The sequence below is a fragment of the Postia placenta genome (assembly GCF_002117355.1).
Source record: "Postia placenta MAD-698-R-SB12 unplaced genomic scaffold POSPLAscaffold_20, whole genome shotgun sequence".
Classification (NCBI taxonomy): domain Eukaryota; kingdom Fungi; phylum Basidiomycota; class Agaricomycetes; order Polyporales; family Adustoporiaceae; genus Rhodonia; species Rhodonia placenta.
The window spans coordinates 9,083-29,255 of NW_020169851.1; the positions used below are offsets into that span (position 1 = coordinate 9,083).

A 20,173-nucleotide genomic window follows, 5' to 3' on the forward strand; every position below is an offset into this window, starting at 1 on the left:
TTGACAGTCGATCGCGGCTTGTCGCTACGACTGGCACGCGCACGACAAACGAATATTTATATTCCATATGCCAGACATGCTTCTAGTGCGGCAGCGCATCTCGCTCCGCCTTTGCCTTCGCCGCCGCCTCCAGCTCCGCAAACGTCCCGCTCTTCATACACATGTTCCGGAAGATCCCGTCCTCCTTTTCAATCAGGTTCAGCGGCGTGTCAAACTCCACCAGCTCGCCCTTGTCCAGCACAATCAGCCGGTCATAGTCGATCACCGTCCGCAGCCGGTGCGCAACTGCAACGCGCAGCGTCAGCCTCCTCACTCTCCAGCGCGCCACGTCCACTTACCCGTCAGCAGCAGCGAGTCGTTAAACTCCTCCCGAATCGTCGCCTGGATCTTCGCGTCCGTCGCAAAGTCGATGCTGCTCGTCGCCTCGTCCAGCACGATGATCGAGCTTCGGCGAAGCAGCGCACGCGCCATCGCGATCAGCTGCCTCTGGCCCTGCGAAAAGTTCGTCCCGCCCGGCGACACCTGCGTGTCCAGCGTGATCGTCGTCTTGGGGTCCGTCTCCGTCACCGTCGTCGACATGGACGCAATCGTCCCTTCGCGCCCCTCGTGCATCGACGCCGCCCGTGACGCCTCACGCGACGTCCTCTGCGACGCCAGCTGGCTATCCGTGATCATCTGCACTCGGTGCAGCACGTCAAGGCACTCGCCATCTTCATGCTCGCCTGCAAACGTCGACTCGTTAGCCCATCAATATCACGACAGCACCAGATCCCACCGACCGAAAGGATCCAAATTGTCACGCAAAGTACCCGAGAACAGTGTGGCATCCTGGCAAAAGACGGGTCAGGCACGCGCAGGCACAATGGACCAACAACAGCATACTTGCGGGATGAACGTCTAGGATAAACCCGTCAACAAGGACACAGCAGCCGACAGCGAAGAACACTCACAATTCTCGAGCGCAGATCGTGCAAACCGATCGTCGCGATGTCAATGCCGTCAATGAGGATACGCCCGCTCGTCGGGTCCACCTGTGCATGATCCGTCAGTCCCCGTCATCACGCTATCCACAAATCCACCTACAAAGCGCAAGATGCTCATCGCCAGCGTCGACTTGCCACTCCCCGTACGTCCAAGCAGCCCAACCCGCTCGCGCGCCTTCAGCGCGAACGACACATCGTGCAACACCGCGGGCAGCTCCGGCGCATACTTGATCACCAGCTCCTCCACCCGGACCATCGCGTCCTTGTTCGGGCCCGTCGACGACGGCCAGTACGCCGGCGGCCGGTTATTTTCGATAATGGCAGGCGGCTCCTGCGGGAGGTCGAGGTACTCGACAAGCCGCTCGACCGAGCTGCAGCAAAAACGAATCAGCACGGTGCAGCGTACGGGCAGAGCCACGCGTACTTTAGATCCAGCTCCAACGCAGTCCAGAACCGGCATGCCCAATACACGCTCGTCGTAAACGCCATCGCGGAGGTGATGCAGACACCCGCAGTGCCAGCCCGCACATAGCCCGACAGCGCAAACAGCGTCGTCACCAGCACGCCGGCAGCGCCCAGCCCGTCAAAGTAGAGTAGCAGCCATCGGTTGGTCATCCAGAATGTGTACCACATCTGGCGCGAGGCTGATAAGCGTCATTCAATGAAGAGAGTGCAATCACCATACCTGGGTAGTGAGGTCGACTTTGGCATAGAGGTTGTCCAGGAAGGTTTGCTCAGCCGAGAATGCACGCACGGTGACAATGCCCTCCAGAAGCTCGTTGAAGTTGGCGAAAATCGGGCTGCGTGAGTTGGACTCCATACGGCGGATGTCGCGACCGGTGTTCAGATACCCGATAGCGGCACGACGATAGAAAAAGCCCAGAATCGATGCAGGCACAATGAAGAGGGGGAAGACAACACTGATAGCGTGATCTCAGCTGATAATCTTGCAAACACTGTACAAACGACTTACACGACCGTGATGACAGAGGCGGCAAAGTTCGCCAAGGCAGTATTGACCGCTTGAAGGGTGCCAGCCAAGGAAGAATCGACCGTCTCGACATCCTGGTTTCGTAGTTCAGGAAAGCAAATAGATACTCACCCCATTTGTTCTTACCTTGCTGAACCGGTTGAGCATGCGCCCTTGCGGCGTCACATCGTGCCAACGCATCGTAGCCCTCACCACTGTGACCAACAGTCGACGGAACAGAATACGAGACGCCCTCAGAGCGCCAGTATACTGTGTGATCACACCGGAGATGTTGACCAGTCCTGCGCCGAGCGCAATCACCGCATAAATGCCGATGTAGAAGAACGGCTGCTCCTGGGCGGGCGGCAAGTTAAAGTTCGCAGTGCCGGCAAAAGGCACAGGAGCATGCGATTTGTAGGACAGGCGGAGATGCGACATGTGGTCGTCCATGACCATTTCATGATCGGGAGTCGCAAAGGAGCTGAACGCGTAAATGGATGAATTCGTGTCTTGGGCCGTACCATACGCCTCGCCCCAGATCTATGCAAAGTAGACACCATCAGCCTATGGGCCAACTCGAATGAAGACTCTTTACCTTGATCCAGACTTTCTCCGTCACACCAAGCACCTGAGTGAGGACAATCAAGAAAAGCAGGATAGCCCATGTCCAGTACGATCTGGCCAAGGGCGCGTTAGCATGCATCGCCAGCCGATCGACCCCAGAGCGACGCACGAAGCCTTCAGATATGTGTGATAAATAGACCACTTGACGTTCCCGGTCTCGCGCTTCTCGTCTTCAATAAGCTTCCTGGGATTTTTCTTGTCCGCTGGCTTCGGGTCGCCGTTCTCGGCTTCTGCGTCTGCGTCGACCTCTGCGTTAGGGTTGTCTGACTTCTCGGCCACTTCGGCAGCTTGCTCTTCCTTGTGAGCCTCGACGGACTCTTCGTGCGTGATATCATCCAAGACTCCCCGGGCGCGCAACTCTTTGATGACGCCCTGGGTGTCGATCCGCCCATCAAGCATACGTACCAGATAGTGCGCTCCGGGAAGAACAAGCTCCACATGATGCGTGACAAGAATCTATCCCAGACGGTATCAGACCGATACCGGAAACATGCCATCAGACATACCACAGTGCGATTCGCCAGCAGAGGGCCACGGAACAGTCGCTCAAACAGGAACCGTGCCGTGTGGCTGTCCTACAAGGAGGCTTCAGATTGATGGAGGGAGGCATCAACGCCAGGAAGACTTACGACCGCACTCAACGGATCATCCAGAAGGACATACTTGGTCGGCTACAAGGACGAGGTCAGATGTCGCGCACAGCGCATACGCTCAATAACAACCAACCGCATATACTGCACGCGCAAGCGCAACTCTGTGTGGGTTCACATGAATGATCGTCCTGTCTCTCATAGCTCTTGCGACTCACCGAGCCTTCTGCCCACCAGACAAACTCACGCCACTGTACATCGAGGTCAGCACATGTCTCTGTCAGCACACAGCGACACCTTACCGAGCACCGATCTCCGTCGCATCTCCGTCCTCCAAGATCTCCAAGTCCGGCTTCAACGCGCAGCACTCGACGACCGCGTCGTACCGTTCCTCGTCGTACGGGAAGCCGAACAGGATGTTATCCTTGATCGACTGGTGCCGCAGCCACGGCGTCTGCGCGGCGTACGAAATCGCATGCCGCAAGCCGTGCTCGTCCACCTTTGCCGGGTTCTTCGCCATCACAATGCGCCCTTCCAGCTTCGTCAGTTCGCCCAGCAGCGCCATCTAAACGGCCTGCGGTCAGCGCACGAGCAGCGCCCACAGCCCCAAACACACGTACCAGGAGAGCCGTCTTCCCACTCGCCGTCGGCCCGGTGATCACCGTCAGCTCGCCCTCAGGGAACATGACGTTGATGTCCCTGAGCTCGAACCGATGGTCGCCGGCGGTGGACTGCGAGTCCACCGCAGTGTCCGTCTCGTCGGACGGGCTCGACGGTTGACTCGCAGCAGCCTTGTTTTTGTCGGCATCCTTCGTCTCCTCGACCTCGTTCCACTTGAATGTGCCGTTGACGATGCCGAGACCCTCGTCCTCGTCGGAGGGCGGCACCGCACCACGCTTGAGGCTCGAGACTTGCTCGTCGACTTCGTCCTCCTCGAGGTATGTCGAGATACGGTCCATCGCAACGCCGGCCTGCACAGCGACAAGTCAATCGTTGTTGAAGACAGAGAAAGAGCGCGCAAGGTACCTGGAGGATCTGCACTATCCACGCAGGAATAACGTTGAGGGGAGCCCTATGCACAGCAGTCAGCCTTGTTCGCCGCAAGACATGACGCAACCTACCTGACCATGCCAAAGAGCGCAATCGCCTACGACGGAAACATCAGCAAAGGGCTTCATCCACATACGCCACACGCTCACCGTGAACGCCGTGCCGACGGTCAACTCATGTCCCCGGAGCACGTAGACGAAGAACGACGTGACCGAAACGAGGATGGGGGCGCAGATCCAGATGAGCGAGAAGCACACCGAGTTCACGCGAGCTGCGCGCGCACATCAGCCGCCGCACCACACACCACCACGCCACGCACGACGACGACGCACATTTGAGCATCCACTGCATCTCTACCTCGCGCGCAGCCATCGCACGCGCGATCCAGCCGTCTTCCCATGCGAAGAACTTGATGAATTTCACCTGCGCGCGTGGCCAGCTCCTCATCAGCATGCGGCATGGCGAGCAGGGGCGGGGCAGTACGTACCGCACCAATGAGCTCGTTCAGCACGCCCATGCGCTTGTCCCGCGCGTTCGACACGCCCTTCTGGATGCGCACGGCACGCTTCGAGACGAAGCTGTTCAGCGGCCATCCAATGATCAGCACGAAGAAGCCCGCAAACGCCGACACGCCGAGCAGCCTGCGCGATCAGGGTGAGCATCGTCGCACACGAGGGCCAACACCACGCTCACTGGTAAAGGAAGACCGTCGCAATGACAATTTCAAACGGCGCTGCGGGGTGTCTGATTACGTGCGCTACAGAGACTTTCCGGCGCGTGCTTACCTCCGTAGATGAAATACGACCCGGAGACGACCTGCGAGATCTGAGCGGAAGTGGTCAGGAGGAAGCAACGGGCTGCAGGACAAAATAGGGCGCCGTACCCTGTTCGCGTCGCCCGCCATCAGGTTCACGATCTTGCCAATATCCGCGCCGGCCTTTGGGTCGTCTGCCTTCGGGTCTGCCTTCCCGCCTGCACAGAACGGATCCAGCCACCACATGTCAGCACCCGAGCAGCAGCACACGTGGGCAGCCGCGCGCACCTTTGGCGTCGGGACCCTTTGCGTTCTTCCCTGCATCCTTGTCCACGATCCCCGAAAAGTCCTTGCGCTTCAGCGCCTTGTCGTAGATCGCCGCCATCAACTCGGAGCGGATCCGCGTCGACGCGCGGCGGCCGTACCACAAGTGCTGCACGTCCGCCTCAGCCTTCATCGTATGCATCAGACATTGTTCGTTCGCTAGACGGCGCACAGTACACGCACCTTGCAGAGCGTGGATATAAACGCAAGGACAGCATATATGTACGCCAGCGCGCGCCGCTCGTCAGCCCCAGGGAGTTCGCGCCCCTCCAGCGAGTCGAGGATGCGCTTGAGGAAGAACGGGCTGGCATAGTTGAACACGACGGACACGTACGTGAGCACGAAGTCCAGCATCAGGTCCAGCGAGTTGGCGGCCCACAAGCGGCGCAGCAGCGTCGCGCGATGGGTGCGGCTGAACTTGATGTACAGCGGCCGCGCCTGCATGGTCGGGCTGAGCTTCCAGACGTCAGACTCGTTGAGCGTGGTGGCCGTGCCGCGGTCGACGAGCGGCAGGATCCAGCGGAACGACATCCAGCCCCAGAGCGTGGTGTAGTCCTCGGGTGACACGGAGAAGCCCTAAAGACGCACGTCAGGGAGCGCGCACCGACGGCTATGAAACACTCACGATGTCGGCCTTGTCGACTCTGGCGCTCGGCACCCCGAGAGGCATGTTGAGCACGACCAGAAGCAGTAGAAGCACAGCAGCCAGGTGGGAGACATAGCCGGTGAATGCGAGTGGGGCGGGAAGAGGGAGGCCTCGCACAGTATGGTCAAAGAGAAAGCCTCCGAAAGTGAGAACGCTGGTCACGAGCTGGAGGGTGAAGAGCAGCAGGAGGTCTGGGGGCGGCGTCGCCGTTGGGGAGACGATGGGGCGGACGGCCGCATACAGCCAGGCGAACGCGAGCAAGAAGGACGGGAGCGCCGAAGGCGCATTTTCAGAGCGGACGACGAGCGTGTAGCAGGCGACAGCGAGCCAGAGCAGGGAGGCCGCCAGCGAGACACACGAGAGAAGCAGACTGCGCCAGAGCGGGACTGGCGGCGGCGCGTCGACGACAGCATCAGCGAGGTCGTCCGAGCGCGCGTCGAGGGCCTCGGCGTCGGAGAGGGTGAGGAAATTGATGAAGGGCTGCTTGACGATGCTGGTGAGCTTGCGCGCCGGCGCTGGCAGAGGGACCAAGACGAGCAAGGCGGCGACGACGGCAGCGGCGGGCAGTACAGCGCCCCAGAATTCGCGGACACAGGCGGACGAGAAGGAGGAGAGGTCGTCCGCGGGGCAGATGTGGGCAGCCATCGCTGTCCAGACGAGAGAGGGGCTCTGGCGGAGGCAAACGATTTGTAGGCGGCAGCCAGCGAATCGCAGTTGGAGCGGATCAAATAGACGCGCACTTGGTACTTCGAATACGTGAAGTGTGTGAAACTTCTAATAACAACGCGCCTTGCCCGCGAGTGCCATGGTGCGAGGCTCAGCGTCGTGCGAAGATGGTGGGCTATTGATGAGACTGTAGCTAGCCAGTGATTAGGGCTCTGACCTTATGTATCTTCGGCGAGAGTCGCCGATAAGAGAACGTCAATGCAAGGCCAAGAAACAGGAATGTCAGAACCACGGAAGCTTCGCAACTGTCCGATCGACCTCCATGCGTACATCAGACACCACTCGCCCACTCCGGAAAACATGGTGTCTACTTCATGGGCCCCTACATTCACAGTCTACCACTGATAATAAAACAGTAGGTAAGGGTTATTGCATTCCTGCTTTCAGATCCTAAGTCGAATGGAGCTAACGGGTCAAGGCGTTCACGAACCCCTTACAAACATTGCCGAAGCTCGAGCGAGGACGGCACTTGCTGACCAGGATAGGCAGGTAGGCCAAATAGACCACACGCGTCTGGCTCGTATTTACTTAATTAGGCTGCTCGCCGTACACTCTCGAAGCGCCTGGAGGGGCTCGACTGATCTCACAGCCACCGACGATCAACGAGCTTCATTCATATGCAAATAATATCGCAGGAATACTTACACCCAGCGCTGCGGCTACAGGGACTCAATGAATAATCTACACACAACTGAGACTGCCTATGAACAGCAGACACTAGCGATGAGCTTACGATGTATGAGTTGACTAGAACATGACTCGAAAGGGGTCCTTTTCTCCGATACAAAAGTCATCGAGTCTGTAGAGCGCGAGCCTGACAAGTCGCGTACAACAATGAACCTTGCATCATTAGACCAGAATGAGGGGGCCGATGGCTCAGTTTGATAAATTGTGGTGATACTTCGCCGATCCAGTTAGGTCGGGACCATGGTCTAGGCTGTTGATTCCGAATTCCGCATCAACCCTGTTTGCGCACAAACATCCTCGGATAAGTCTAGCGATGGGAAATCAGGTAGGTCGATCGCATGTGGCTACGCGATCAGGCGGGGTTGGAACCCTACCCAAAAAGGCGTGCAAGTGGCGAGCCCTGTTTTCGTCAGCTGAACATACTTCACGTTTGCTGCGCACCCGCCATGAGTCTCGTTGACGGACGCAGCCCTTTTAAGTTCCAAGTGATGGTGGTTTCTTGTGAACAATTGTGATTCGAGGCACAGCCCGGCGCGCAAAAAAGCGACGGGCGTCTGGTTATGTAAGCACCCTTAACAAGCGTCTGGAGTCGAGTCGGTGGTTGTCCGCAACGCTATCGACGCCCGCCGTAATGGACTCGCTCAACAACCTCGCAAACTCCCTCCCGCCGTCCAACCTCGCAAATGCAGAGAAGGAGCTCACAAACAACTTCAAGTGTGCGTGCGCAGCTCTCTCTGGCCCTGCGCGGCGCACCCCTTGCTGACTCTGCGCCCCTAGCTGCCGCCCTCGCCCTCACCACGCTCTACCGCTCCTCCCGCCGCACGTCCAAGCGCGCATACAACGCCGGCTACGCCACCGCCTGCCAGGACCTCCTCCTCATGATCCAGCAGGGTGTCTCCACCGGCGAGTCCACCGACTCGGACGGCCCCGGCATGACCATCGGCAGGATCATGGACTACATCGAGGCCCGCCTCGACGCCATCAAGTCCCGCGAGGAGGAGGAAGACGAGGATGAGGAGAAGGACAGGGAGCGTGACCGCGCGAAGCCCGCTGCCGGCCCATCAGCGCCTGCGCGCGTCGTCAGTCTTCCGGCGGCAGCGCCCCCGCGGCATAAAGACCTGGTGAGTGCCATTCATCCTTGTGCGCACAGACCAGAGCGGGCCTAGCTCGCAGCGCGAATCTCCGTGTACAAGGCGCATTCTTGATAGGGTCAATCGCACGTCCGTGTCGATGCGATGCGCATCCCGGCGCCCCGATCAAAGACCTCGGAAGTGGCGAGAGCTTCCCTTTTGGGCACCTCAGCGACCCTCTGAGGAAGGGATAGCTACGGCAATCATTCTTCCCGGTCGCTGCCACTTAACGCTGTCTTAAGCCTGTTCATCGGGCGTAACGCCCATGTCGTTGTGTGTTCAGTGCCCGGCATCGTCACACTGCGCGAGCGCAGTCGTTATGATGATGCCTAAGAGGACGTGCAGATGGCCCGTTGCGTTCTGTGGCCCGTGAGTTGTATATCGCAGTACACTGAACAACAAAGTCTTTCATTCTCTCGTCGAACACATACTCAATCGCACACGTACGACCTACTGGGTAATCATGCTCAGTGGACATCCCGTGAATTCATGGCATCCACTGTTCATGCAGATCCCTAACCATCTTCCTCTGTCTATAACACAAACACCTCCTTCCTTTTCATCTTTTGGCGAGCATTTCCGCGGATCGCTCGTTTTGCTAAGCACATCACCCTCCAGCCCACCGTCGCCACCGTCGCGCCGCTCACCCCTTACACCCCTCCCACCCTTTCGCCCGCCTCGTCCCCGGCACCGCCCTCCCCCTCCCCACTCTCCGGCCTCCCGCTCCACCGCCTCCCCAAGTCCCGCCTCGTCCTGCCCCCGCACCCCAACACGACCGTCCTCGCGCCATTCCCCGCCGCGGCGAACCCCGCCCCCGAGCCGATACCCGCGCCCGACGCCGCCGCGACCGTGGGCTCCAAGCGCCGCCACAACGTCATGCTGCTGGACTCGCTCTCCGGGCCCGCGGACGCCCCGGCCCCCGCGGGCGGCTCGTCGCGCCGCCGCACACGCAGCGCGCGCGGCGACCAGAACCAGCAGGCGCAGACACAGGCCCTGGGCGTGGATGCGATGGACATCGAGGAGGACGGCGGGCGCGAGCGGAAACGCGTCGCCCGGCGATGAGGCGGACGTGTGTCTCTGTTGTGGGCGCGGAGGGTGTTGCGGGGGCGGGCGTGTTGCGCCGGCTGTGGGGCGTAGAAGTGAAGATATTGTAATGTACTCGGGTCGTGTCCCCGTCATTCCCATCCCTTGCATTCGTTTACATGGCTTCCGTCCTCATGTGCATGACTCCGCAGTAGCTATAGTGTATCCATGGTTTTTCCTTCTGTTGTCCCCTCGTCGCGTATACGCGGGACAACTGCCCTAACTCATTTCATGACTTTATGACTTGACAATGCAGCTCGCCTCTGATGATTTTAGATGTATGTTCAAAGCTTGCTCCTCGCCCTCATACTCATGATTACATATGAATTGCAGGTCAAATCGCGAGCAGAAATGAGAAACAAAAATGACCGACGCAGGTCTCGAACCTGCAATCTCCTGATTTCCGAAACGCTGCATACGTAATCGTAGTCAGACGCGATGCCATTTCGCCAGTCGGCCTTACATGGAGTTGTGCATAGCTATATTATTCTGTGATTGATAATGTATATGTTCTCAGAAACAAGAATTGTCTTGCAACATTATAGACGGGCGCCTTAGCTTCAAGACGTGAATCGGTCTCCCTTCAACAACAGCTTACTTTCTCTGGGTGACTGCACTCCAGAGGGCATCACTCAGGTGGTGTGTGCCAATGTAACAACAGGTCGCCGACCAAAGGGATTGTCGCGGGTGAGTCATCGACCATTCACCTCCAGGCGGTGTCGTTTCTATCCAGCTCATCTGATGCAATCGATCAGTTGGTAGGAACACTCATGTCCGTGCTGAAGCTCGCGCTCTCGACGATCACTGTGTCGGAACGATGGCTCATACGGCGTACATAGCTTTCGCTGGCGGTATGGACACTGACACCAGGAAGCGCGGTGCTCGATAGCGATTACAACAATCAGGACAGCACGTAACGATACAATAGGACATTAGACTCACCACAGGTAGTAGGAAATGTGTTACAATATCGCGATGATTGGGAATCGGGCCGTCGTGCTCGTACACTGCGGACGCCGAAGCCAGACAAAAGGGTGGCTCGAGACAATAGACAGCGATGAAGAAATAGGAGGCCCGGCTCATGGTGGATCAACCTCATGCTGTGAGTCTTTGTGCCGTGGGCTGTGGCGAAGCGAATCAAAGAGGACGCAGGACAATAGGCAGGGGCTGGGGAAAGGGGCACGATAAATGGTATTTAAGCCGCTCCTCCGTCGCCGTCCTCCCCATTGGATTCGCCTCCACTGAATAAGAGGGCCGCCTCGACCTTGGTGAGGAAACCAAGCACGTATATCAGGTCCTCTATGCTCACATCCAGCTCTGTGGCTCGCCTGCGCATGATAGCGTCGCTCACTTGGTCGCTCTCCATGTTTGCCGAGCTGCCATTGCCGAGCTGCGCGCCTCCCTCATCGCCGTCGCCAGTAGGACCCTGCGAGCCGTTGCAACTGCTCTTGACGTGACGGTTCGTTGCATCTATCCGCGCGAAAGTATTACCGCAACGAGGACAGAAGAACTGCTTGATCTCAAAACAGCTCCGCAGGTGACAGCGGAAGTCGCTCTGACTTTTGAATCCCTGATGCTTGCATTTCTCGCGAGGACAGACGAATTTCTTTTGCTGCCGAGGAGGTGCCGCGTGTTTCGTCTTTTGTTTCTTGTTGCGCGAGTCGGAGGAGCCGTCGACGTGGCCATTGTTGTCGGTGCTGGGACTCTTCCGCTTGGCACTGCGACTTGGCTGCGAACGACGCGTCGGCCCTGTAGCTGCAGTCGAAGAGCCAGCATCTTCATCTTTGATGCTGCTGTTCGTCGCGCGTCATTTCTCTTTCTGCGCGGCGGTGATTCGTGGGGAAGGCTTTTGCTTCTCTGCTGTATCCTTCGACTGCAAATGCGAGGATTGCTCGTGGCTCACGCCCTCACCTGTGGCCGTCGAATTGAGGAGTGGTACGTGTTCACCGCCTCTTGACTGAGACGTCCGGCCGCTGAAGCGAGTAGTGTATGCACCAGACGTAGCATATGTCTGGTGTATCTCTTCACCGACAAGGTTTACAGCAGAGTCATCGTTATCATCTCTGCTGGAGTCACCGTCATCGTTGTCACTTGCGCCCATGTTGCTGGAGGTATTGCCGTATTTAGGGCTAGTTTCGGTCTTGCCCATCTTGCGTGGGCAAGCCGTGACTGCTCTAGATATGCGAGCTCTCGTATACGACGTGGTGTGCGATGTGGCCGCTACGCCACTCACAGAGCCTGAGGCGTCTGCCAGCGTGTCGTTGTGCCGAGCGCGACGGCCAGAATTGGTTGTGCGGACCTCTGTGGCCCGATTTGACCCAGCCCAGAACCCGACGGATGGGTCTCTGAGCGTGAGCGTAGGGTTCACCGCTGGCTCTTCCTTCGGTATCGACTCTGATGGCTGAGTGGCAGCATCAGCTAATTGCAGTGGCAATAAAGTGGCTGTTCAAACTTACGTCGACATTCTCTTCTAGCATTCGTCTTTTGAAAGTTTCGTCGATAAATCCGTTATATCCGGGATATAGACTGCGGCCATGATCTTTAGTGGCCAAATTGCGGTCGGATGGTTCGTCAAATGCATCGCAAATGCATTCACCAACGAGATGGCGCAGTCTGTGCTCTACCTGGCAAAATTGTCTGACGATGGCGGTCGTCCTATCGCCCCAGACCACAAGCACCCGATCTTGGCGCTGCTCTCTGTCGTAAGCATCTTGGCTATAATTATGATTATGAGCAATACTTACCACTAGTACAGCGTCGTACGCACATGCATCACTCAGAGCATCTTGAGATGCAACAATTGGTATATGGATGCCAGCGATCTCTATGGCACTCTCCAAGTTACTACAATGAGGCAGTGAGCTCGAGTGCGGTGCAATAGTATCCAACGAGGACACGTACAAGGCATTAAGCGTGTCCTCGATTGCTTTTGTTCTAGCCTTCACCGCGACCGTGTACCCAAGTCCGGAAGTCGCGGCGGCGAATGGGAGGTCGCGGCTGCTCGAGGCGAGAACGAGCTTGTCGGTAAGCAGACACACAGCTGCATGTCGGTCATCACCCGAGGCGTCCTGAAGAAATATCTGGAGTAGTTCCAGGGTAGTAATTAGATCTCTAGTGGTGTCCATGATGATTGATATGCATGAGTGCGACAGATGGAATGTGAGGGAGGTCAAAGTGGTTTTGTGGCCGAGGTCGGTTGTGGGTCCTTTATTATGGGCGTCTTCTCTGCTTTGGAAGTCCGCACACTCAAGCCTTGTTGTCAGGTATCAGACTTGGAACTTGGCTGATCAGGCGAGCTACCTCATGCCCTCTGACTGTCTTTGTCCATTCAGGAAAGGAGTGGCATATGTACTTACAAACAGCATTCGAGTGAAGGACGGTCCCAATTTGTACAACCACTATTGGCGTCAACAATGTAACTCGCCATGAAACGTTTACTCCCATTGATGTTTGCATAATGAAGGTAGAATTTCAACGCACTCATTATCCCGTCGCTCGTCACCCGTCGCGTACGCTACTATTTTCAGTCTTCTGAGTGTGTCTGCTATAGAGGCATCCCCCGGTACATATGACAGACACTTGCTATTTCAATCAATCTCATACTCATCAGATTCGCAATTGGTTGCTAGAGCCACACATAATGGTTAGATTGTCTATTTCAATTGTACTGAATAACGTGGAATATAGCACTCTCACTCGCGCCTGCCTGTCATTACACTTCGAGCCATACATCGTAGATACCACCGCCTTGCACCGGTAGACTGCCGTATTCCACCGTTGTGTCTCATGGTCCCACCAGGGCGGAGGGGCTTAACGAAGAAAAACATTCCAGGCATCTGTTGCATGAGTCATAGAAAGCGTTGCGCGGCAGCGGCAAGATACAGCAGAACGAGGCCGAGTGGCCTGGAAGCAACTGGATAACAAGCACAGCGAATGCGATGGTGGTGTGTTGTACCCAAGCTCAAGATTATGTACTGAAGTGGACGGGATCACATAGCACGGGTCGCTTGAGATATTAGGAAGCGACATCAAGCAAAATACAACATACCATAAGGAATCTCGACGCATATCATGAAACAGGAGATTGGATTCATGATGTCCCAAATTTTAACACAGAAGCATAGAGGAAGAGGTTTTCACCCATTCGAGACTCAGATGATGAGATTTGGTGCACTATTGAACGACTTACAGCATACTTAATGCTGCGAGAAGTGCTCGGGCGCTTGTAGGGGACTCTTTGGCTTTGTTTGTCACTAGCAAAAGTGACAACTCACCTCCATGCCGATATGCTCGCTTCGCTCGCAACAATCTCATTCCTTCTTTCTCCGGAGGTTCTTCCGGGGAGGCAATTGCAATTACAATCCGCGACTTCTGAATCCTGATGTACGTTGCGAATTGCATTACTGTGTCATTGACTGATTATCGTAAATGTGAGCTACGGGTCACTCTCGATAGAGCAGTCTCAAGATAATGGAAAATGCCATGCAACTCTCACCTTATTCCGCTATCGACACTTATCAGGCAATCCGTCACGACCACGGGCTAGCCGGAACGGCCGGACACCCCATTGATGTATATGCCGTTATCTCATATCTAGCTTCGCGTACCGGTCAGGATAGTCTCCTAGTGTCGAGATAGGTGTGGTTTGTGGTCTAATCAGAAATCTTATCTTTGACAATTTGTCTGATCGTGCTTATGGTAGGCCCAAGAATACTGTCCGTTCTCAGACAAACAGGAGCAAGATAATCCCGGCGAATGACAATCTGCGGGAGCTCGATGTCACAATGATGAACATACATATCAATTTAACATCGCAGGAATCACTGAATCAGCATAGATATATAGTACAACGGTATTTCTCGACACACTACTAAGCAGATCTGATACCCGCACCATCGTGCATGATTCCCAAGTCAAGCATCAAAGTCTCGAGCGCAACTTCCGGTTTGATCAGAACTACTTGGTGCAGTCCATGTGGAAGCTTCTCGACCCGTCGAAGCCCCAACGTCGTGCAGCACCAGACTCGGAGTCCTGTGGCCCTTTTGATTCCTTTTTCCCGGTATGCATCATGCATCTCCTGTGAGTTGAAGATGTCTTCCACCGCGATTGGCGGAATTTCATAATCGCTGCTAACCATGACCTCCCCGGTGACGCGCCGAATATCCAATGCGGCGCGCACGATGATTTGTAGAATTTCCTGTGCGTCCTGACCTATGGATTCCCTCATTCCCGCGACCTGCAGAATCTGTGACAGCAGCACAGAGAGCCTCCTGATATGGTCATTTTCGAATTGCTGTGCATCTAAAGGAGTGGGCTGCGCGTATCTCCGCGTTAACGCGCGCCACTGTCCTGCTACACTTTGATTCTCTTCTGGTATTCAGTCAAACGTGTGAAGGCTGAGACTTCTTGGCTCACCTGACTGGCGTATCAGCTCGTGAACGATGGAAAATGCAGCATTTCCGTCGCCATTGGAATACCAGTTTGATATCATTTGGGAGATATAACGTGTAACGGCAGCTTGCATCGCAATCTCGAGCAGGATTGTATCATCCTGGGAGCTCATGGTCTGTAGGTGCCGCGTGAAATTCTCACCAAGGACACTTGTCACCTGCGCTTTGGCGTCTCGGCGAGTCTGTCGTTTCGGGTCTCGTTGGATCTGGTCAGCGGCCGATCGTGCCAGATTGAATATTTCTGCATTTATTCGGCGGATATCCTGTACGATATTGCTCTCCGAAATGGGTTCCGCTGTCCCGAGGAAGCGCTGAGCATCGTGCAGCTCTTGCCTCCGCGTGTCTAACAGTGTCTTCATCAACGCGCGCTCTTTGGCTAGATCGGCCTCCCGCCGTTTTGCTTCGGCAAGCTGTAACCGAGTGCCCTCAGATAAACATCGCTGCGCACGTTGGTCAGCTCACCTCTTTCCTGGAACTTTCCTCTTTCGATCTCCATATCTCGATTTCCTGCTGGAGTTTCTCTGCTGTGCGCTTCCAATCAACTTCATCTTCCATCCGTTTAACAGCCTTCAAAGGCCTCTCTTGTATCTTTCCGTTAATCCTTCAGTATTGTGGTTATCACCATTTAGTTAAGAAAGCACAGGCTGACCTGTCTCTGCTGACGATCGCCCCTGTCAAGCTCGCTCTGACGCCCCTGGCCGCGCTGCTGGGATGGATGGCAAGTACCCCTATTATGCGTCAGATATTCCGATTGTTGCTCCTCTATTGTCGATCGCTCTTCTATATCATAAATGTATCATGAGATAGGTGACCACTTCAAAGATGCCATACCAGCTCCTGAAACTCCCAGAGGAGTCTTCAAACGGGCAGCCACAGTATTCACGATATTCATAGGGGCGGAGGGAAGTGGGTAGGTCCGTGCTGACTCCGAAGGCTCTACTTATCGTATCCAGGTGTAGCCTTCCGCGCTCCTTCAGGCAGAGCGCTAAATTCGCTGAACCTTGTGCAATGTGGTAGATCCGTGTGGTTCAGTCTTCCATACTTCGCAATCATGTTTCAAACTTCTGTCATCCGGAGTTAGCTGAGTTCCGTTGATAAAGCTAGTTGCAGAACACATTAAATGGAGGCGTGGCACTTGAGCCTTGTATTTCTTTCTCTCACCATGACTCGCCTTCAGCCGTACCAGGGTACAAGCCGTAAGCTCGTCTTAGCTATCGACATCGGTACTACATATAGTGGTGTTTCTTATTGTGTTTTGGATCCTGGCGAGGTCCCCAAGATTCTAAGTGTCACACGGTATATATGATGCGATCGCACGCCTCTACTCCTCTGATGCAAAGTCAGGTTTCCAGGACAGGAGGGCGAGAACAAGTCAAGAGATGTCAAGATACCTTCGGTCCTCTATTACGACAAACAAGGCCACATAAAAGCAGCAGGAGCTGAGGCGACCTTGCAGGGCACTCAAATTCAAGCTGTTGATAAAGGATGGATACGCGTCGAGTGGTGAGATGCAAGCAGCAATTTTTCAACATAATAACCGATTCATCGAGGATTTGTCAGGTTCAAGCTCCATTTGCGTCCGCCCTCGATGCGATTAAGCGAGCCTCTGCCGAAGATTGCAACTCAGAAGTCTGTAATTGACATCTTCGCAGATTACTTGCGCTACGTCGTCAAGTGCGCCAAGAAGTTTATAAGCGACAGCAGTCCCATCGGAAGAAAGTTGCTAGAGACAGACGCTCCCATTGAGTTCATCCTGAGTCATCCGAACGGATGGGCTGGACCTCAGCAGAGCAAAATGAGACGTGCGGCGATTCAGGCAGGCCTCGTTTCCGATGATTCGGAAGGCTATTCGAAGATACACTTTGTGACCGAAGGAGAAGCAAGCCTCCACTTTTGCATTGTGAACGGGCTTGGAGACGACGTTGTGAAGGTGTGTCCCACTAGATGATTTCGATATCAGGAAGCTTATCCCATTCTAGACTCACAAATACGTGACAATTGTCGATGCCGGAGGTGGAACTATAGATCTTAGCACATACACTTTCCTTAGCAGCTCGCCGGTGTCTGCAGAAGAAAGTGTCGCACCCAACTGTGAGCTCCACGACATATGGTTCAGTAATGCTGACTAAGGTATCGGCATACAGGCCTTGTTGAGGGCTCAACTGTAGTCAATCGCCGGGCTGATAAATTGCTCAAAGGTAAGTACAGTTAAATCCGATTCTTATGGAATCTTGAGCTTCACGATTTGCTTTGCTGCTCTACAGAGAAGTTAACAGGGTCGCGGTTCTATGATCTCGAATATCGAAACGCAATGTTGGATAACTTTGAGACGACAACAAAGCCAACGTTCAGAGATTCCAAGAAAACATCTTTCATTAGATTTGGAGGTCCTCGGGACACGGATGAGAAGTTGAATATCAAGCGTGGTGTTTTGTCCCTATCAGGGCAAGTTCAAAGGCACTAAGAGACATGACATGCAATCATTCACAGCCATGTTGCTAGGTCTGAAATGGAATCTCTATTTCAACCGACAATCAATGCAATCAGGACGGCAATCAATGGACAATTAGCTCAAGTCAACGCGGAAAACTCAGTCAGTGATCTTGACCAGAAGTATGAGTGCAGGCATAAATCGAGCCCACTAGACTATTCTGTTGGTTGGTGGATTTGCCACAAGCCCCTTCCTGCGCTCTCAGCTGCAGAACCATGCCAGAATTAAGGGGCTACGATTATTCTGCCCAGAGGGACAAACGTGAGCTTTATTCATAATTTCATGCTAAGCGCTACAGTTGCTCACAGAGCACTATGACCATCTCATGGGACAGATCTAAAGCAGTCGCTGAAGGCGCTCTGTTGTTCTACCTCGATAACATGGTCCGTGCGAGAGTTGCCCGGCATGCGTATGGTACTCGCTACAGAATATACTACGACGCACGTCAGCCGGATCACAACAAGCGCAAGAAGACGATTGTGAGAGACTTGGAAGGAAAGTTTGTGGTTCCAGGAGCGTTCGCTATGATTATCCCCAAAGTGAGGAACACACTTCAAGGCATATACCGCATACTCATGACAAACCACAGGGGAAGGTAGTGTCGGAGCAGGAGGAATTTAGCTACCACCTGAGCTGGACGACCCGTAATCAGGACGATTTTATTGTGGTTTCTGTATTGTCTTACCGAGGGAGCCGACCGACTCCCAAATGGACAGATGAAGAGCCAGGTCAGTGCCTCTTCTCTGACATCCGTGGGAAGGCTCTAACCAACAACCAGATGCATTCTCCACCCTGTGCAAGATTCAGGGCAAGCCCGCCAGAACTTCATGGATTAGAAAGATTGGACCAGACGGGGAATACTTACGGCAATCCTTCAAAGTCATATTTCTTTTTGGGCTCACTGAGTTGAAGGCGCAGATTAGTTGGATGGAGAATGTATGTCCCGTTCCTTACCTTGCTATCAATATAATCTTTCATAACGCGTCGTCAAATTCTACAGGGCAAGGAGAGGAGGTAGGGGGATTATTCGTGGCGTAATTTGACTGAATAAAGTTGATATTTATATTATAGGAGCCCGGCAACCGTAGTGTATGACGATGAGTGAGTGTGAATCAGACATGAACATCGGCGCCGTTGGGTGGCGGATAGGGACAATGTGATTGTGCTTGTTCATTTTTTCTATTGAAACTTTCAAATCACGTGTGACGTAGTCGGCGCAGGCGGAGACATGGACAATGTATCACATTATACTGGAAGATAGTATATTGGTGTTCGCTTACGAATTACGTCCCTCAGCAACCGACACTCAGGGCTGGAATAAGGGCAAGGGTGAGATGTCAAACCATGAAACAGTGAGTGAGTCCAGCGATAATATTATATATGGCTCTGGAAGGCAAGCGGTCGGAGTAGCGGTACCCCCCTGACGAGAACTTTCGCAGGTCCGATACTGCGCCCAATCGCGCCCTAGGGGCCCGTTAACAGGACCTTACCTTCAGGAACGGTAATCCGTAGCATCAGGTGAGGTCTGGGTCTGCCCAGCTAGTTTGGGGCATTGGGTACGTCCGTCCTGGCCATCGTTCCTCAGGCCTCAGGCAGGACGTGGACTTAGTCCACTTTCCAGCGTGTCGCCTTACCGTGAGGTCGGTTTCTTTAGGCGGCGCTCTAAATATAAGTGTGAGGAGGACCAATACTTTGATCGCACCTGCATCGCGGCGCGCTTGAGTTTGTGCTGGATACGTAGCGATACGACAAATCATAGAAGCGAGCACCTCGTGCACCGCAATAGCGAAGATTACAAGACGACGCATATCAATGCAGCGATGAAGAAACAGAAGTCCCTGTGCACGGCATCCTAGCCCGCGTTTCTGTCGTCGTCCTCCCCCTCGTCGGCGTAGGACCCTGTGACATGTTGCAACTTGTCTTCTTGACATGACGTTCTTCGCATCTTTCCACGCGAAAGTATTGCCGCGATGAGGACAGAAGAACGGCTTGATCTTAAAACAGCTCCGCAGGTGGCGGCTGAAGTCGCCATGGCTATCGAATTCCTGGTGTTCGCATCTCTCGCGAGGGACAAACTAAGCGCTGGCCCCCCACAGGTGCGTAAGATTCGAAACTGCTCTGAACCTCGGACCGAACCTGCTGAACGGGTTCCGCAGTTTCGGTCCGAGTTTCGGTCCGGTCCATACGGTAGGTATGTAGGTTCGCTTCAGGGTTCATAAGGCCTCTGGTCCGAGCTAAACCGAACTTCGGAGACCTAGTCCCACTGTGCCTCATGGTCTCAGGGGTGAGAGGCTCGACGAAAGAAAAGGACTCCATGTGAGAACGACGCCGGAAAGACCGCCGGCAGACAACGTCCTCGATGGACAGGGATCAATGGTGGATAAGGTTACAAACCGATGGGGCTACCTACGGCGCGCAACGCCTACATAAGTCCTATTCCCACACCGGCGCACGACCACGTGACCCGGGCTGGCAGCGACGCTTGCCCGACATACCCAAAAGTCAACGCTCCAGCCGTTCGTTGCGTCCACAAACAGCGTTGCGCGACAGCGGCCAGAACGAGCTGAAGTGGCCTTGTCAATGACTCACAATCGATCGGCCAACGTTTAGAATCGTCAGTGGGACCGCGACAAGTAAGTATTAGATTTTGGAGCCCGCAGTGTCG

The 20,173-nt window shown here is 54.8% G+C and overlaps 6 protein-coding genes and 1 non-coding gene across 7 annotated transcripts; 2 read left to right on the forward strand and 5 right to left on the reverse strand.

Annotated features, from left to right (window-relative positions):
* Nucleotides 1-82: 82 nt before the first annotated feature.
* POSPLADRAFT_1037136 (hypothetical protein) lies at nt 83-6,586 on the reverse strand (the record flags this gene model as incomplete). The annotated part of the gene is made up of 28 exons (XM_024477199.1): nt 83-285; nt 339-722; nt 780-828; nt 951-1,031; nt 1,084-1,354; nt 1,408-1,616; nt 1,669-1,903; nt 1,957-2,048; nt 2,101-2,493; nt 2,549-2,630; nt 2,687-3,033; nt 3,084-3,152; nt 3,207-3,248; nt 3,278-3,311; nt 3,386-3,418; nt 3,470-3,732; nt 3,788-4,138; nt 4,194-4,239; nt 4,289-4,314; nt 4,367-4,488; nt 4,550-4,640; nt 4,705-4,858; nt 4,911-4,950; nt 5,003-5,042; nt 5,101-5,189; nt 5,260-5,422; nt 5,479-5,871; nt 5,921-6,586. 28 exons carry the CDS (start codon nt 6,584-6,586, stop codon nt 83-85), a joined length of 4,968 nt encoding a protein of 1,655 aa, XP_024333669.1.
* Nucleotides 6,587-7,985: 1,399 nt separating this feature from the next.
* POSPLADRAFT_1158251 (hypothetical protein) lies at nt 7,986-8,678 on the forward strand (the record flags this gene model as incomplete). The annotated part of the gene is made up of 3 exons (XM_024487297.1): nt 7,986-8,070; nt 8,132-8,475; nt 8,505-8,678. The coding sequence occupies 3 exons, from the start codon at nt 7,986-7,988 to the stop codon at nt 8,676-8,678; spliced, it is 603 nt and encodes a 200-aa protein (XP_024333670.1).
* Nucleotides 8,679-8,934: 256 nt separating this feature from the next.
* POSPLADRAFT_1037138 (hypothetical protein) lies at nt 8,935-10,650 on the reverse strand (the record flags this gene model as incomplete). The annotated part of the gene is made up of 5 exons (XM_024477200.1): nt 8,935-9,608; nt 9,954-9,978; nt 10,031-10,046; nt 10,166-10,305; nt 10,510-10,650. 5 exons carry the CDS (start codon nt 10,648-10,650, stop codon nt 8,935-8,937), a joined length of 996 nt encoding a protein of 331 aa, XP_024333671.1.
* Nucleotides 9,933-10,026, reverse strand: POSPLADRAFT_t163. The gene has a single exon. It is a non-coding gene; the product is annotated as a tRNA-Arg (tRNA).
* A 112-nt stretch (nt 10,651-10,762) lies between the features above and the next one.
* On the reverse strand, nt 10,763-12,692 carry POSPLADRAFT_1062026 (hypothetical protein; the record flags this gene model as incomplete). Its single annotated transcript, XM_024481469.1, has 5 exons — nt 10,763-11,316; nt 11,479-11,968; nt 12,024-12,257; nt 12,312-12,411; nt 12,469-12,692. The coding sequence occupies 5 exons, from the start codon at nt 12,690-12,692 to the stop codon at nt 10,763-10,765; spliced, it is 1,602 nt and encodes a 533-aa protein (XP_024333672.1).
* Nucleotides 12,693-14,437: 1,745 nt separating this feature from the next.
* POSPLADRAFT_1037140 (hypothetical protein) lies at nt 14,438-15,909 on the reverse strand (the record flags this gene model as incomplete). Its single annotated transcript, XM_024477201.1, has 5 exons — nt 14,438-14,937; nt 14,983-15,427; nt 15,480-15,618; nt 15,667-15,745; nt 15,849-15,909. The coding sequence occupies 5 exons, from the start codon at nt 15,907-15,909 to the stop codon at nt 14,438-14,440; spliced, it is 1,224 nt and encodes a 407-aa protein (XP_024333673.1).
* A 270-nt stretch (nt 15,910-16,179) lies between these two features.
* POSPLADRAFT_1050331 (hypothetical protein) lies at nt 16,180-18,546 on the forward strand (the record flags this gene model as incomplete). Its single annotated transcript, XM_024479960.1, has 11 exons — nt 16,180-16,313; nt 16,362-16,520; nt 16,578-16,947; nt 16,997-17,108; nt 17,162-17,215; nt 17,282-17,462; nt 17,520-17,610; nt 17,663-17,769; nt 17,843-18,047; nt 18,098-18,236; nt 18,287-18,546. The coding sequence occupies 11 exons, from the start codon at nt 16,180-16,182 to the stop codon at nt 18,544-18,546; spliced, it is 1,812 nt and encodes a 603-aa protein (XP_024333674.1).
* Nucleotides 18,547-20,173: the final 1,627 nt, after the last annotated feature.